Source organism: Globicephala melas, chromosome 4 (genome assembly GCF_963455315.2).
Source record: "Globicephala melas chromosome 4, mGloMel1.2, whole genome shotgun sequence".
NCBI lineage: Eukaryota > Metazoa > Chordata > Mammalia > Artiodactyla > Delphinidae > Globicephala > Globicephala melas.
This window is the reverse complement of record NC_083317.1, coordinates 105,632,255-105,648,792: the sequence shown is the minus strand read 5'-3', so window position 1 is coordinate 105,648,792 and position 16,538 is coordinate 105,632,255. Positions and strand designations below refer to the sequence as shown.

At 39.5% G+C, this 16,538-nt stretch overlaps 2 protein-coding genes across 4 annotated transcripts in view; one reads left to right on the top strand and one right to left on the bottom strand.

Moving 5' to 3' along the window:
* The window catches only part of GFM1 (G elongation factor mitochondrial 1), a 75,774-nt gene that overhangs the window by 41,489 nt on the left and 17,747 nt on the right, over positions 1–16,538 (top strand). The window contains exons 18-20 of one of the 3 annotated variants that reach the window (XM_060298479.1): positions 86–2,838; positions 4,288–6,200; positions 15,166–16,051. In XM_060298479.1, the coding sequence (XP_060154462.1) occupies positions 86–217 (132 nt within the window). In that variant the 3' untranslated portion in view covers positions 218–2,838; positions 4,288–6,200; positions 15,166–16,051. Of the gene's footprint in view, positions 1–85; positions 6,201–15,165; positions 16,052–16,538 lie in introns of those variants that run through there. The other 2 variants (XM_030842343.2, XM_060298481.2) reach the window with 2 other exon arrangements.
* The window catches only part of RARRES1 (retinoic acid receptor responder 1), a 41,679-nt gene continuing 29,751 nt past the window's right edge, over positions 4,611–16,538 (bottom strand). Inside the window, exons 4-6 of the mRNA XM_030842352.3 lie at positions 13,043–13,179; positions 5,538–5,600; positions 4,611–5,458 (exon numbers count right to left, since the gene is read on the bottom strand). Coding sequence (XP_030698212.1) covers positions 5,309–5,458; positions 5,538–5,600; positions 13,043–13,179 — 350 coding nt within the window. The 3' untranslated portion in view covers positions 4,611–5,308. The remainder of the gene's footprint in view (positions 5,459–5,537; positions 5,601–13,042; positions 13,180–16,538) is intronic.

Sequence of the window (16,538 nt, the reverse complement as noted above, 5' to 3'; positions counted from 1 at the left end):
CTTGTCTTTTCATGACTTTACTTGATAGTTGTTTAAAAAAAAAAAAAATCTGCTTTTTGTTTCTGTTTTTGTGTTAAACCCCCAGGGGAAGGGAGAATATACAATGGAGTACTGCAGATATCAGCCATGTTTACCAGCTACACAAGAAGACCTTATCAATAAGTATTTGGAAGCTACAGGTCAACTTCCTGTAAAAAAAGGAAACGCCAAGAACTAACTTTCCTCACTTTGTTGACTAACTTTAACTGTATCTGCAAGGTTTAGATATGTTAATGGATTCATGGAATAAATTCAGCCTGAAAAGAAGTAATTTTAGAAGCCCTTCCTATTATATTCAGGAGCTTCTGTTATATCATAGTTAATTCTGTGTATGTCTCAATGGTTGATTGGTTTTATACCTCAAATAAAATATTATTACTGAAATATATTTAATATTTATTTGAGGGAGGAAGATACTTATTTCTGTTATACTAAATAAGCTTAGAACATGTATAAACGTCCACATTCTTTCATAAGAATTTTCAACATACAGAAAAGCTGAAAAAATAGTACAAAGAACAGCCATATACCTTCCATCTAGACTCAACAATGAACAGTTTTGTCAAGTGTTTATCGGATAATAATTTGTTTTGTCATATTTGCTTTTTCTGTTTGTTGTCCATCTGTGTTGCATACTTCCATCCTTCAAGTTGTTTTGCTGTATACTTGAAAGTGAATTGCATATATCATAACACTTCTTGGAGCATCACCTTTTTTGTTTCAGAGTGGATTCCTTTGTGACAACCTGGATAGCTAGCCCTAGAGGGTATCATGCTAAGTGAAATAAGTCAGAGAAAGACAAATAGTGTATGATTTTACTTAAATGTGGAGTCTAAAAAGCAAAACAAGTGAACAAACATAACAAAATGGAAACAGCCTCACAGATACAGAGAACAACCCAGTAGATGGTGGTCAGAGGGGAGGGAGGGGCAGGAGGGGAGAAATAGGTGAGGGAGATGAAAAGGTGCAAACTTCATTATGAAATAAATGAGGCACGGGGATAAAGTGTTTTCTTAAAAAGAAATGGAGAACACTTTTCAGATTTTCTAATGCTAGCTCAATTTCTAGCTGTTTTATATAGAGCTGATTGCTTCAATTTGTGGCTTCTGCAGATTTTGAACTGCTTGTTTTTAGGAGTATAAATGTTACTTTTTTGCAGACCTGTGAGGTAAAAAAAAAAGGCCCTTGCATATGCTATTCTTGTCTATGTTCATTTTACTGTTTCTGCAGCCTGGAAATAATAACCTATAGGGTTGGTGGCTAGTCTATTTCATCCACCTATTAAATGCTAGTTGAATTAGAGTCTGCTGGAATGTATCATATATTGTATTCATTGAGATTGTGAAAGAACAAATGTTAAGCTAGAGAATGTTGGACATTGCCAGGGAGTTCTACCATATTGTGCAGAATTGCTTCATCCAAAAACCATCTGATGTGAAAGACATATCCTAGTCCTTTCCCTTAGTGGATAATAGACATGAAATAACTGTTTTAAATTCCTTTGTTTTTCTTGATTTGTAGATTTGGCTCTATAACTTCAGGTTCCTAGAAAAAAAGACCTTTAAAAAGTATTGAGCAAATGTTTTCAAGGCATTTGTTAAATGCTTTAAATGCATTATTCATTTTAGTTTTCACAACCCTATGAAACTAGGTACTATTATTATGACCATTTTGTAATAGAGGAGGCAAAAGCACAGAGTAAGGTAAATAACTTAAAGACCACACAGCTCATTAACTTTTCAAATTGATAATGCAGTTATGATACTTATCAAACCAAGTGCATTTTCCCATGAATATGTCTGTTGCTACAGTAGCATCAAGCCTGAAAAATTGTGTTGCTTTGGCATTTCATCAACATCTCATGCTCTTCACACTGACTTTGAATATTGTTCCTGATGAGGAAATACCTTCATAGAATTTAGCACAGTTCCTCTTGCTGTTGCTAACAGTCAAAAATATTAGAACTAAGATGGATAAATTTGGAAGTGCTTTTTACTTGTGAAAACATTTTGGTTATGAAGATACGGTGCCAGAAAAGAGTCGAGATATCTAACACAACACCAGCGTTTCACAGGCAACGACACAGGCCCAGCTGGTGGGAGTAACTAGAATAGGATCACATAGGAACCCATCCAGGACCAGAGTCCACATCTTTTGTTAACTCATTAGTTTGGTTAGAGTTGGTAAAGACCACATACCAGCCAAAGTCTGTATAAGGAAAAAATTAATGAGAATATTCATAAATGAGGGTTTCTTTTATACTACTGTTGTAAAGGATGATTGTTGGCTAATTTAAAGACAGTATTATTTGTGTTGGAGAATGGTAGCAGCACTAGGCCTGCTGCAGTATCGCCCTGATTCGCAACCCTGGCAGCACTTTAAAAATTACTTGGGGAGCTTTAAAGAGAAATACCCAGGCCAACCCCTAGATACTCTGATTCTTTGCATCAAGATCAAAAGGTTTCCAGCTTATTCTAGTATACAGGCAAGGTTAAAGACCATTGCAGTATAACGTGTACCTCCAAAACATGAGATGCAGGATTTGTTCAGATGTGTCACATTATTAGTATTCTTTTGTGTGACGTTAGTGATTGGGCTATTGGTTCTTAGCTTGGTAAGTTTATCTTTAAAGATGTACAGTCAATTTTCTGTTATTCCTTGCCTCCTTGCTCACTCTTAGATTTACGTTGTAAAGTCACTAAAATTTAATACTGAAATTTTAGGATTTTTCAGATTTTAATACTTTTGAAATCTGGATGAGACTTAAAATTGATGCCAGTGAAGTGAGGCAGCCACCAGGTAAGTAGTAAATTGTGACATGTAGGAATATATCCCTTTGTAGAAAACATCTACGTGCATTGCTAGAACTGTCAATTTTTGAATTAGAGCTTTAATTGCTGCTTAAAGCGTCTTCAAATAAAACTGTAATGCATCGTTGAAACAGTTCATGTTTTCACAGGCAATTTATTGGGAGCATGGATTCATTTATCCTTTCAAATAAGTGCCAGGCAGCATGCTAGTGATTGTAGCACTTTGAAAGTTAGGAAAGGTCACAGAACAGGTCATAGAATTTTCTAAGCTGAGAGAAATCAGTGTGATAAACTCATATGTCATGAAGCACTGTCATTCATTCAAGGGCCAATATAGAAACTTCCAATTGACTTTCAGAAGAACTTGTTTAACTTCTAACTATTCATAACTCAGGTAGGGAAAAGAAAACTATAAGTAGAGTCAAATGGAATGCAGGCAAAATCCTGGTGTTATTTTGTATGTCTTAAAATTTTTGAAAATTCTAAAGAGATTAGGAAAATAAATGTGATGCTCTCTGTTACTGTCATTGGGTCAGAGTGATTCAGAATTCTTTAGACTCTTAATGAATAAAAGAGGGCTTAGGGAATTTAGAGGTTTTCATTTTATATCAAGGCAGATGAAGCAATTTTTCTCCTCTGTTAGCTAGCAAAATCAGTATTAGTAAAATCAAGTCAGCAGTTCTAGAGTTTGTGCTAGAAAAGATGTTCTAGTGGTGAAATTGAGAAATTTTTAGTTGGTTTAACTTACAGGTTTTGTAAATTTATAAATTAGGTAATTTTTTTGTATGTCATATGTGTAAATTCACCTTCATAATCGATTATACCGAAATCTGTTAAAGGGTTACCACCTTAGCTTCCTTACCTGATTGAATTATGATCACGTTTGTGAGCCTAATCTCACTAATTTAAAATGCCTTTACAAGGATGAGAGGACTTTTAGAAAGTTGAGACAAGAAAGCTGAAACCCCTTTCTAGCTCTTAACGTGACACTGAAAGATTAAAAATCACAGGACATTGAATATGCTCTTATAATGCTCTTGGCACTTTTTTTTCCAAGATATTTAGGGAACTTCAGTTAGAAGAGTTTATTACTTGGTTCTGGCATTGTTTATCACTAGATTGTTTGATATCTTAGGGAAAGTATTTTCTCTGCATTATCATATATGTGGGAGATCTGATGTTTTCTTTAAATGATTGTTTCCAGTGCTTTGGAAAACTTACAGTCCTTAAATCCAGAGGATGTTGGGAAGATGAATGCAGAGGGGTTGGGGTTTTAAACAGAATAATACATGATCTGCCTCTGCTAAAAAGTAACAGAATAATTCATCTTACTTTTATTTTGTAAGAGTCCATGTCTTAAAATTTTTTCTATTTAGTATAAACTTTTTCAGTTTTCTACTACAGACATAAAGGTAACATTTTGGTATGTTTTAAAAAGGCTGATGCTTCCTAACCAGCTACTGATCAAGGAACCCGGCTAGGGGTTTTGAGACATGAATATAAGCATTCCATTAAATACTAATTTTGAGAGGCAAATGCTGGCCACATTTCCTGGATCAATTCTTCCTGCCTTGGGGAGGTACTCCACGAATCTGATAATGGTACATATTGTTTGTTTTTGTAAATTACTTAGGCCAACACTGGGTCCAAGTTGTCCTTACAAATGAAAATTGTAAATACTTTATGTACTTTCAGTTACATCACTGTTCCATTTAATACATGTTTGCAGACACTCGGCTTTATCTCTGAGACACTCTCGGCTTTATCTCTGAGACACTCTTTTTATTTGTAAAGTTTTTATTAATATATAAATATCCTTTAATTCCAGCTTAGCACAAATTTTGCCTATATAGACAAATCTCTACAAACACATGTAACACATTTTATTTAGAAACACATTTAAAAGTAGATATCAAATTTAAAAGGAATACTTGCTCAAAATCATAAAAAATAGTAAAGTTCCTTTTAAACAGGTAATATTTTCCCTACAATTTGCTTTCATTGAAATATATTATCTTTTTTACATACTAGGTAGAAGCAACTTAACAACACAGAATAGTTAGCTACAGTATGTTCAGAATATTGAGAAATGCAGATTTATAGATGTGACCATCAATTTTATTGTTATGTTTTAAAATACTCACTGGTCCAGCTGCAGCACACACTAACTGACTTGGTTTTACATTTTAGGGCTGAAACCCTGAGGAACCTGCAGAGTAACTGTTTAGCACTGAGCAGAGTTCAGTTTGCATGTGCTCCCACAGTTGAAAACTAAACCAAACCAATCGAAAACCAAAAATCCCAGTATCTTTTAATTTTTGAGTATTTACTTGTAATCACAGGCTTTCCCAAATTATTAGAATGCCTTGTACCTTGGCTATTTTACTAGAATAATGATTTAGGCTATTTAATATAATCATTTTGTTCAGAATTTGGTATAAACAGATCTTTTTTGCTTTTCAGAAATTACTAAGCTCTGTCGGTGCCACAGCTGATGCCTCTTCAGTTCCAGAGGCTTCTTCTGGTGTCTGTAGCTCTTGACAGTGGTACTTCACCTTCAGTGGTTTGCCAGGGTACCAGACCACGTGAATATGACAGGGAATCATTTCCTGGGAAATAAGAGTTCTAAAATATTATGATCTGCAAAAACTTGTGGTTTAAACAGTTCTATATACCGTTTTGTTTTACCTGTGTTGAGAATTCATGGAGTAGAACAGTATAATCAAAATCAATTGCATCTTCATTTGTTTTCTAGAAGAAGAAAGAAAGAGTTAGTGCGATAGATAGTGTGGGTTTATATTAGCTTAGAATTTGGAAGGCTCATCTTGTATCACCTGCCTTGAATGGGTGGATGGGTGCCTTGAATCACCTGCCGCCTCTTTGATTCTAGCCTCATCTCCTTTGGTGGTATCCTGCATTAAGATGTGGAAGTTGTTGATTCTTACTGTTTTGCCACTGTCATGATAATCTAGTAAGGTCCTTCTGTCACTTTTTCTCTCTAATGTTTATGGGTTTTGATGGAGATTAAGGTCTATGAGAATAGGGAGAATCTTTTGACAAGCTAAGGAATCTAGATACTGTATATGCACCTCAAGCTGATTTATAGCCCTGATATGCCAGGCAGTAAGACAAGGGGCAGGGCAATCAGGATTTCTAGAAGGACACCATGGGCCAGGTTCTCTGCTAGGCACTTTATACATGTTCTTATGGAATTCTGTCTTTTACAGGGAAGGCAACTTGAGGTTACAACTAGTAGGTGACAAGTGGGGATTCAAACCCAGATCTACTGACTCCACCACGCACATGCTTCATGCGGTACCACACTGCTTCTAAAACCAGCACATTTTATAGGTAAGCAGGCAGTCTCCCTCAGCTCTTTTATTCTCTTGATTTCTATAAATTTTAAGAGTGACTAAACTGATTTCCTGCTTTCTTTTTGACAGTAACTGTTTTGAGGGGAAAAGGTTGGGGCACAAAAGTGCTTCTCCCTTTACTAGTAAAAATGGAAGAGAAGGAGTAAAAAAATTAATTTGGATTATGATTTTAATCTACCAGGCTTTCATTGAGACTAAGAATATGCAAAAACAAAAAGGACCTGATATTAAGTTTTATCTTCCCTTTGCTTACATTGATGAAGACTTTTACAAGCCGTGAAATTTCCATCAGGTGGAGGGGGTACTGGAGGGATATGATACAAGAGAGGGCCTGGATCAATCAGAAAGTGACTGCTTTTCTGTGGTGCTTTGCGTCATTGGGTAGGTTTCCCTTCTGCCTTGCAGTGTACCCATGAATGGTGAAAGCAAATATCCAAAACACAGGCTGCAAAGTCAGAATTCATGAGAGAAAATTTAGCATCTTTTATCTAAAGGAGCGGTTTCTGGAGGCTCCAGTTATCAGTTGGGCATTGCTGGGTTTGGGGGGTCCATTTAGCCTTGTCTGACTCTTATTTGGTGACGATGTTGACCTTGGACTATATTGACACAGCTGGCTGCCGTGCTGTGTAATTTTTGTCTCAGACTTTTTCTCAAGGTCTGTTTACCATGTATTTCTACAGTTAAAAAATTGGTCTTATAAAGTGTTTTTTCAGGACAGTGCCTCTTTCTGTTTCTGAAAATAGCGTTTAAGGAAATCATGGCAATCCCCAGATTTTAGGCAAAAAGGAAGAAAGGCTTGAAACAAATCATGGCGTTCCAAGTCCATCTGACAAACTTCTGCTCAATACCAAGTGTTACCCATTTTTTAATAATCCAAACAAAAATTTGGATTATTATAATGCTTGGGCACCCTCTTCATTTAATTAAGACCTTCCTCAGTAAGGCTCCTGAGACACACCTCATGTTTCTGTTCATAGATTCTTCCTCCTTCAGGGGGAAGCGCCCTTAGACCAAACCAAACCAGGCCTTACTAAAGAGCTGCAGCCCAGACACGGCGCAGCCCAGCCTGGCAAAGTACCCAGGGGGCACTGCCCACACCAAGCAAGGCTCTGCCAGGAAGCCATCATTTTTAATACTCAGAAATAATCTCCTTGGTTTTGTTCAAATCATCACATGTGTCAAATCCTTATAGTCCAAATTGATGATTTACTGTCACATTTTTCTGATAACCTAGCACTTTAATCTTCCTAGAGACAGAATGAAGTATTTGGTTTCCTTATACTTACTCGTGACCTACCCTACCCCTACTGCTCCCCTCCCCACTAAAAAAAAAAAAAGGAATGATCCCTAGCAGAACCAGTGTGGTTTTAGTAGAGAATAAGTAGGCTTAGGTTATTAATATATGCTATCAAAAGTTGATATTTTTTTAATTGAAGTTTAGTTGATTTACAATGTTGTTAGTTTCTGGTATACAGCTAAGTGATTCAGTTATACATATTTTTAATATTTTTTCCATTATGGTTTATTACAGGATATTGAATCTAGTTCCCTGTGATATACAGTAGGTCCTTGTTGGTTATTTTATTTTTTAAATAAATTTATTTATTTTTGACTGCGTTGGGTCTTCGTTGCTGCGCTCAGGCTTTCTCCACTTGCGGTGAGTGGGGGCTACTCTCCGTTGCAGTGTGCGGGCTTCTCATTGTGGTGGCTTCTCGTCACAAAGCACGGGTTTTAGGCACGTGTGCTTCAGTAGTTGTGGCACGCAGGCTGTAGAGCGCAGGCTCTGTAGTTGTGGTGCACGGGCTTAGTTGCTCCACGGCATGTGGCATCTTCCCAGACCAGGGCTCCAACCCATGTCCCCTACATTGGCAGGCAGATTCTTCACCACTGCACCACCAGGGAAGTCCATATCTGTTTTATATATAGTAGTTTGTATCTGTTAATCCCAAAGTCCTAATTTATCCCTCCCCCACCCCCTTTCCCCTTTAGTAACCGTGTGTTTTCCACGTCTGTGAGTCTACTTCTGTTTCGTAAATAAGTTCATTTGTTTCATATTTTAGATTCCACATATAAGTAATAGCGTATGGTATTTGTCTTTCTCTTTCTGACTTATTTCACTTAGTATGAGAATCTCTAGGTCCATCCATGAAGCTGCAAATGGCAGAATTTCATTCTTTTTTATGACTGAGTAGTATTCTGTTGTGTGCCTGTACCACATCTTCTTTATCCATTCATCTGTCGATGGACACTTAGGTTGCGTCCAAGTCTTGGCTATTGTGAATAGTGCTGCTGTGAACGTTGGGGTGCATGTATCTTTTCAAGCTATAGTTTTCTCTGGATGTATGCCCAGGAGTGGGATTGCTGGATCATATGGTAACTATTTTTAGTTTTTTTAAGGAACCTCCATACTGTTCTCCATAGTGGCTGTATCAATTTACATTCCCACCAGCAGTTGTAGGAGGGTTCCTTTTGCTCCACACCCTCTCCAGTATTTGTTACTTGTAGATGTTTTAATGATGCCCATTCTGACCAGTGTGAGGTGGTACCTCATGGTAGTTTTGATTTGTATCTCTCTAATAATCAGCAATGTTGAGCATCTTTTTCCTGTTGGCCATCTGTATGTCTTCCTTGGAGAAATGTCTGTTTAGATCTTCTGCCCATTTTTTGATTGGATTTTTTTTTTTGATATTGAATTGTAGGAGCTGTTTATACATTTTGGAAATTAAGCCCTTGTTGGTCGCATCGTTTGCAAATATTTTCTCCCATTCCGTAGGTTGTCTTTTCGTTTTGTTTATGGTTTCCTTTGTTCTGCAAAAGCTTATAAGTTTGATTAGGTCCCAGTTGTTTAGTTTTGCTTTTATTTCTACTGCCTTGGGAGACTGACCTAAGAAAACATTGCTACAATTTATGTCAGAGGACGTTTTGCCTATGTTCTTTTCAAGGAGTTTTAAGGTGTCAAGTCAAAAGTAGATTTCTTAGCAGAATGAGGTAGATACAATGGTTTCTGTAATGTACTGTCGGCCGATGGAGGCCTCTAGTTAGGGTGAAGACTTGGGCTGGCTGCCAGTGATGTGCTGCCGGTTAGATAGTTTGGGATGCTGACAGTATCTGGTACTGATAAGATTTGGAACAATGCTGGAAAAGTAACAGTTTTACTTTTCTCAGTTCACATTAAAGAAAGGCTAAAGGGTGTCAGGAAAGTCCTTATCCTTTTTTTTTTTCTAGCCATCAGTATCTCCCCTGCCCTTGGCTTAGTCCTCATGGTTTGGGAATGACATCTGTTCTTCAGTCCTAAGGCAATAACTGCCGGTAAGATGGGTCTTATATTTGTATTTCAGCTATTTCTTAGCCCACTCTTCTCTCAGGCTGTGTTCATTTGGGGCTGTGAAGTTTATAAGGCTGCACTGCCTTACACAATTGGATTATCCCTGAGTGGAGAGAGAGTAATTCCCACCCAGTAAGCTTTTGGAAAAAACTATAATCCCTATAGATTCCTGAGCTACCTTGGGCCACGGGCACCTCCAGTCACTCCCTGCTTCTGTCTTTGCTTTGTCAGCCCTGCTTCTGGTCTCCAGGGACAGTCCCTAGACTTTCTGATCGTGGTGACTTTTTTAGAAATTGTTGCTTGTTTTGCTTGTTGTTATGTTGCTTATTTTTCTGAAAGATCACAAGAATCTTTAGTAGCCACCAAATAGCAGAATTTGAAAATCTATTGGGTATGTGCTTGCTTTTATTTAAGAGAACTCTAATCTTGGAAGCTAAGCAGGGTTGGTCCTGATTAGTAACTTGGATGGGAGGCCGCCTGGGAATACTGGGTGCTGTAGGCTTTTAAAAAAAAAAAACTCTAATCTGAAATGCATATCAACCTTAATCCAAATTTCCCAATTGCTTCCGTATTTTAGCTTTATGTTAGTTTCGAGGGCTTCACTCAATAAGCTTGTTGACCCTCATTTCATAGCCCTAAGAGAAGAAGTCATTTGCCTTAGGTGACCCAACCAAGTCAGCTGCATCTTCAATTACTATTTATCTAAAACACAGACAGACACCACAGGGTAAAAAAATCTAAAAGTCCTGTTCCCCCTGCATTTTTGTTTTCTTAGCTCTACAATTACATTTGTCCCCACTTTCCCACTTGTAGGGATATTAATGGACAGATGATGGACATCAAAGACAGACTGGCTAGAATGAGTGAGAAATGGGGCTGCTGTTTTCAAACCATAGTACGTCCTGGTGTTTACTTAGGTGATGTGTCATTTATAAATGCAGAAGAATGGAAAACAATGCCATTAAAAGATCCTAATTTCTTCTTTTGTGTCCCTGTTGCTCTATTCTTATTGAGTTTTCCTCTGACATTCATTAAAATTAGTTCTATTATCTTGACGCCATTTTCTACACTAAACAAAAAATTTCCCCTAACTTCTCAGTTAAAGGAAAAGCCTTCTGTGGAGGACACGATTGTCTTGGTAGACGAGAGAAACTTTTTACCTGCAGCCAAAGAATCGGTGCTGTGCCCTAACTCCTGGTGTAACAGCAGTCAATTACACGGCCATTTCTATCAAAGCCACTCCATAGGGGAAAGAAACGTTCATTTCGATAAGGAATGAAACTACATTTCAAACAGTTGTCTGCTTCACAAGTGGCCTTTGAAAGGTACACCGAGCTGTTACCACCATGAATAATGCTGACTGGACGCCAGGCAACTCCTTGTACTCAGAAGATACTCACTGCTCTCCATCCATGGCGAATGTACTGCTTCAGCCACCCGTGAAGAAAACGATTTTTAGAAATGTGTATTTATGGTTGGCTCCGCCTGCCTCTGAGTAGTTGATACTGTTTACTCTGGAAGTGCCCCTCCCGCTCCACATGACAGGTGCCTCAGCCACCTCCTTGTCTGCACCCCACCAGTTGAGTGACTGGCCCTTCTCTAAATTCGCGACCACAGACCTTCAGAGGCCTGCAGTGCTGCGTGATGCTCGAATCCACGCACTCCCACCCCCTCTCACCTCCTGTTCCATCCTCACGCTTAGCTGGTGACTTTGCCTCATTTTTCACTGAGAAGACAGAAGCAGTCAGGAAAGAACTTCCACAGGCCGCCACGTGATACCCACCCTCCTACCAGCATCTGTGCCACATTGAAAGCCTTGCTCCAGGTGAACTCTGTGCCCTTGTCCAGTCATCTCCTGGATCGGTCATATCCTCTTTATCTCCTCAAAGATGTTAAATCCAACAAGTCTTCCTTCTCTTCCCTACAAGTCCTACTTTGCCCCTCTCTACTGGATTTTTCTCATCAACATATAAATACGCCGTTAAATTGCCCAATCTAAAAATACAACGGAAAACCCTCCTTCAACCCTGTGCTTACGCATCTTCCAGCTCTAGCCCCCTCCCTCCCTTTTACTCCGCTTTATAGCTAAATTCCTTGAAAGACATGGAGTGTCCACTTCCTCTCCCATTCTTTCCTGAACCTATTCTAATCAGGACTTTGCCCACACTGTGCCAGTGAGACAGCTCTTGATAAGCTCTCCATCTACTTCCAGCTTGCCTAAACCTAATGGCAATTCTCGGTCCTCATCTTTCTTGACTTTCCAGCAGCATTTGATAGATAGTCAATTCTCATCCTTGAAACACTTCTTTCTCATATCTCTAAACCCGCTAAAGTTGGAAGTGTTCCAGGACTCAATCCCTACATAACCTTCCTCTGTTTACACTCATTCTCTCATCTCATCCACTCTTGAGGCTTTAAAAACCATCTATGTGGTGATGACTCCAGCCTAGACATCTCCCCTGAACTTCAGACTCTTATGTCCAGATGACAATACAAATTCTCTGCTTGGTTATGGAATTTAGAATGCTCCAACTCAAGCTAATTTCCACGCAAATCTGTTCCTCTGTAGTCTTCCCCAATCAGTAAGTGAAAACTCTATCCTTCCATCCAGTTACTCAGGCCAAAATCATAAGAATCATCCTTGACTTTTCTCATTCTTGGATATATCCATATCTAACCCATCAACAAATACTGTCAGTCTACCTTCAAAATGCAAACACTTCTCACCACATCCACTGCTGCCACCCTGGTCCGAGCTCCCACCAGGCCTTGCCTAGGCTACTGCAATACATTACTGCTCTCCTTGCTTCCACCCTTGTCTATCTACAGTCTGTTCTCAACACAGCAGCCAGAATGATCCTGTTGTAAGTCAGATCGTGTCACTTCTCTGCTAAAAACCCTGTAGTGAGTAAAAGACAGGGTCCTTCTAATGGCCTTCCATGAACTGACCGCCTCTATCCGATCTCATCTCCCGGCACGCTCCCCGTGCTCAATCTCTTGCAGCCATACCAGCCTCACTGCTGTTTCTCCAACCCATCAGCCACAATGCTGCCTCCGTCCCCTCTGTCTGAAATGCCTTCCCTTCTGGAGGCGTGGCTCACTCTCACTTCCCTTAGGCCTCTGCTCCAGTGTCACCTCTGCTTAAATTAGAGGGGCCTTGCTTTAGACTAAAGTTTAATTCTGTCAATACCCTGCATTCCCTTTTCCCTACTTTATTTTTCTCCATAGCACCTACCACATGTTTACTTGTTTATCGCTTCACTGTCTTTCTTCTCTTGCTAGAATTAGTCTCAATAAGGGGAGCTACACTGAGTTTTTTGTTTAGTGCTATATCCTCAGTCCCCACAACCATACCTGGCATTCACATATTTATTGAGTTAAGGAAATGCAATTAAAACTCTTGCCACAGATCTAGAAGTTCACATTAATTTAGTCTAAGAACATTGCATTGGTTGTATCTCTTGTGGTACAAGTTAATTGTCAGTTTTTCTTACCCACTGCTTCACACTGCTGAGCTGTGCCATGTAGTAGTGTAAAAACTGTGTTGTCTTTTCCCACATCACGTAAGAGCTGCCCAGAAAAGCTAAATCCCAGATGGGTCTCAGAGAGGGATCAATATGTCCATGACTATCTGAGGGCACAAAAAAAAGTACATTCATATTAAGACGTTTTCAGGACAAAATATTACAAGTTTCAGTAGTGAGGTGTGACTCTCTGTTTCTGTATTGTATGGAATCTTACATGCTTCAACTTGCCCTGCTGAGTAAAGCTACTATAAAACAGTTTAAGGGCTATTGGCTGTACAATATAAATGCAAACTAAGAGCTATAATGATACTCAAAGTTAATCTAAAACCTCTAATCTAAAATCTTTTAATTAGATGGAAACATCTATCAGTCATCTTCTCCACATTACCTTCTGGTTTGGGTCTACAGTCAATGTGCTGGTCTTTGACAGTCTACCAAACGTCTTTGTCCTCCTCTGATCCTTGGCGTTAAAGCTAATCTGTGTATTGGCGGCATCTGTCACTTTTGACCACATAAAGAAATCAAGTGGGTTTTTCCTGTGGCATTGTTTTTGGAACTGCAATCTTTTAAATTCAGCAAACATTTATAAAAAATCTACTTAGTATCAGATACTGCTATAGGTAGGGATACAATGACTAATAAATTACCTCTTGTGACTTTTAGGAACTCAAATTTTAGCAAGTAATTTATGAGCTATTCATGGACCATCATTTATGCAGTTTGAAAGAGATAGTGTATATTAAAGCCCAATAATAGTATAATATGTGAGGAATACGAACAGCTTATTAGGAAATGAATCCTTCTTAGTAAAATAATCTTTCGCATAAATTCTGCTCTGTATTGGTAGAACTAGACTTGGCCGGTTTATAGTGGTAGTCAATTCAGAAGGCATTCACTGATTGCTTGGGTGCTGTGAGAGATGCAAAGAGAGGCCCTACCCTCCACTTGACAGTGTGGAAATGCAGCTGACACCTTCCTTAAGAAAAAGGGAGCATCAGAGAGCTGAGGGGACACAGGGAAGGGGGGGTTTCTTTGTGCTGAAGAGGTTGGGGACAGCTTCACAGAGATGAGATTTGAGCTGAGCCTTGAATTCCTGTCGTGTGTGTGGAAGCGAGAGAGTGACAGACTTCCTTCGTCTTACAGTGCCACTAGGAGTTTAACTTGTGAGATCAAAACGAATTACCATAGAAGAAAAATTAGTTATACAAAATACTGTGAATAATGAGGACAACTGAAAGTTATAAATGCCAGTAGCACTGCTACAGAGTCACTTAGGACTTTGGTTATTCCCAGGTCCCCAGTCTTTTCTTTTGTATGTCATGTAGTTGGGCTCATCTATAGGAAGTTTATGAATTCATTAGAAGAGGAGAAATTTCTACTCTTCATAAAAACCAGACAACTGCTTTTTTTAGGGGAAAAACAGTGCAGAGCAAGGATAGCCTAAAATGGATTAGATCTTCTCACTTAGCAGTTGTAGAGAAAACTGCTCAACAGTCAAATACCCTGGATTGATTAAATACTGAATGGGATCTGCTGAGATCTGAACTGGCTGCTCCAACATAGGTTTTGATTCAACTTACCTAAAACCAAACCTTTTCAGTTTTAAATAGATAATTTTAGATATACAGGCTATAAGCACCATTAAACATCTCTGCTGAATTTAAAGTGACAAGAGAACTTGTAGATTTTGTTGATGAAAACGTGCCCTATATTAAGCAAATCTTTTTCAAAGCTTCACAGCAGCCACGTTAAGTTAGACTGTTACAGAATAATCCTTGTGGGCATATAGGACTTAACTGAACAGGATCCAGTTAACCTGCATTATTAAAAATTGTCCAAAATCTAGAGACCCTGTGGCAAAAGGACTGAGACCCTTTCAAAGAAAGGGTCCAATACGATTTCTAAAATTTGTGTTTTAAGAAGAATATATAAAACCCTATTTCCCCAACTAATGCTAATGAGGGGACCAATCCCTAAATAACCATAGATTTTAAGTATTAGTCATGGCCCATTTATTTCAGGCAGTTAAATATAAACAAATGCTACTACAATGTAAGATTCTGAACTTTCTTCATAATTCTTTGGAACAGGATTTAATCCAAGTTGTCAGAGAACTAGAATGCGAATGGGCCAAGCTTCTGAATTCGAGAAACGCCAAGGTGCAGTATCCCACCTCCGGGTTTTTCAGAACACTTAGTCTCAGTAATGGATGGGACACAGATGCAGCCAGAAATGGAGACCACAGGTCCTCCATGCTGACGCGGGCCTGTCACAGTCTCCGGGCAAATGAGTGAACTGAGAGAGAGACAGTGGGGCAGGAAGCGCTGTGGTGGTCAGATGTCAAGCTTAATACCCCAGTGCAAGTCCAGAGATGACTTCTGTGGTTTTGGAGATTGGATTTGCCGGTAAGTGCCAAGTGTCAGCTGCTGTCCACAGACCCTGCTGAGTGCCAGCGCAAATGGGCTCTGCTTCACTTCAGCTGAGTCACTTCAGAGGCAGGGCTCATTTCTTATAAGAGACGGCACCACCGCCCATTAGCTCTGGACCTAAAATGAGATCAGCTTGACTTCCCTGCAGTCTCCCAGCAAGGCCCCGAGACAGCTCGCCTGGCCCTGGTGCAGAAGGCCATGATGCACACGACAGAGGCCCTGGATGGGGTCCCGTCACCTAAAGTTTCCAAAGCCACCACCAGAAACCTCTAGAATTTTTCTCCTCAGCTTCTGGACTCAACCCTGAGAACTGCACCCCTACGTGTGGGTCCTGTTGCAACGACCTCCACCTCTTCTCCCTGGAGTCCGGCTCTTGCCCAGCCCTGCGTCTGGGATGAGAAGTGGGCAGATTAAAGGGGCACAGATAGTTTTCAGTGGAGTCACTATATTGTACTCGAGGGGGAAAACAGGAAAAGGATACTTGTGAATTTTGTTCAGATAATCAGGTGTACCACATTCTGTAGTTGAATTAAATTGCCATTTGGGGGACATACATTTTTAGATAATCATTTTTTAAACATAGATCTTTATAGGAGTATAACTGCTTCACAATATACTGTGTTAGTTTCTGTTGTCCAACAAAGTGAATCAGCCATATGCATACATATATCCCCATATCCCTCCCTCTTGAGTCTCCCTCCCACCCTCCCTATCCCACCCCTCTAGGTGGTCACAAAGCACCGAGCTGATCTCCCTGTGCTATGTGGCTGCTTCCCCCTAGCTATCAATTTTACATTTGGTAGTGTATATATGTCCATGCCACTCTCTCACTTTGTCCCAGCTTACCCTTCCCTCTCCCCGTGTCCTCAGGTCCATTCTCTAGTAGGTCTGCATCTTTATTCCTGTCCTGCCCTTAGGTTCTTCATAACCATTTTTTTTTTTAGATTCCATATATATGTGTTAGCATACAGTATTTGTTTTTCTCTTTCTGACTTACTTCACTCTGTATGACAGACTCTAGGTCCACCCACCTC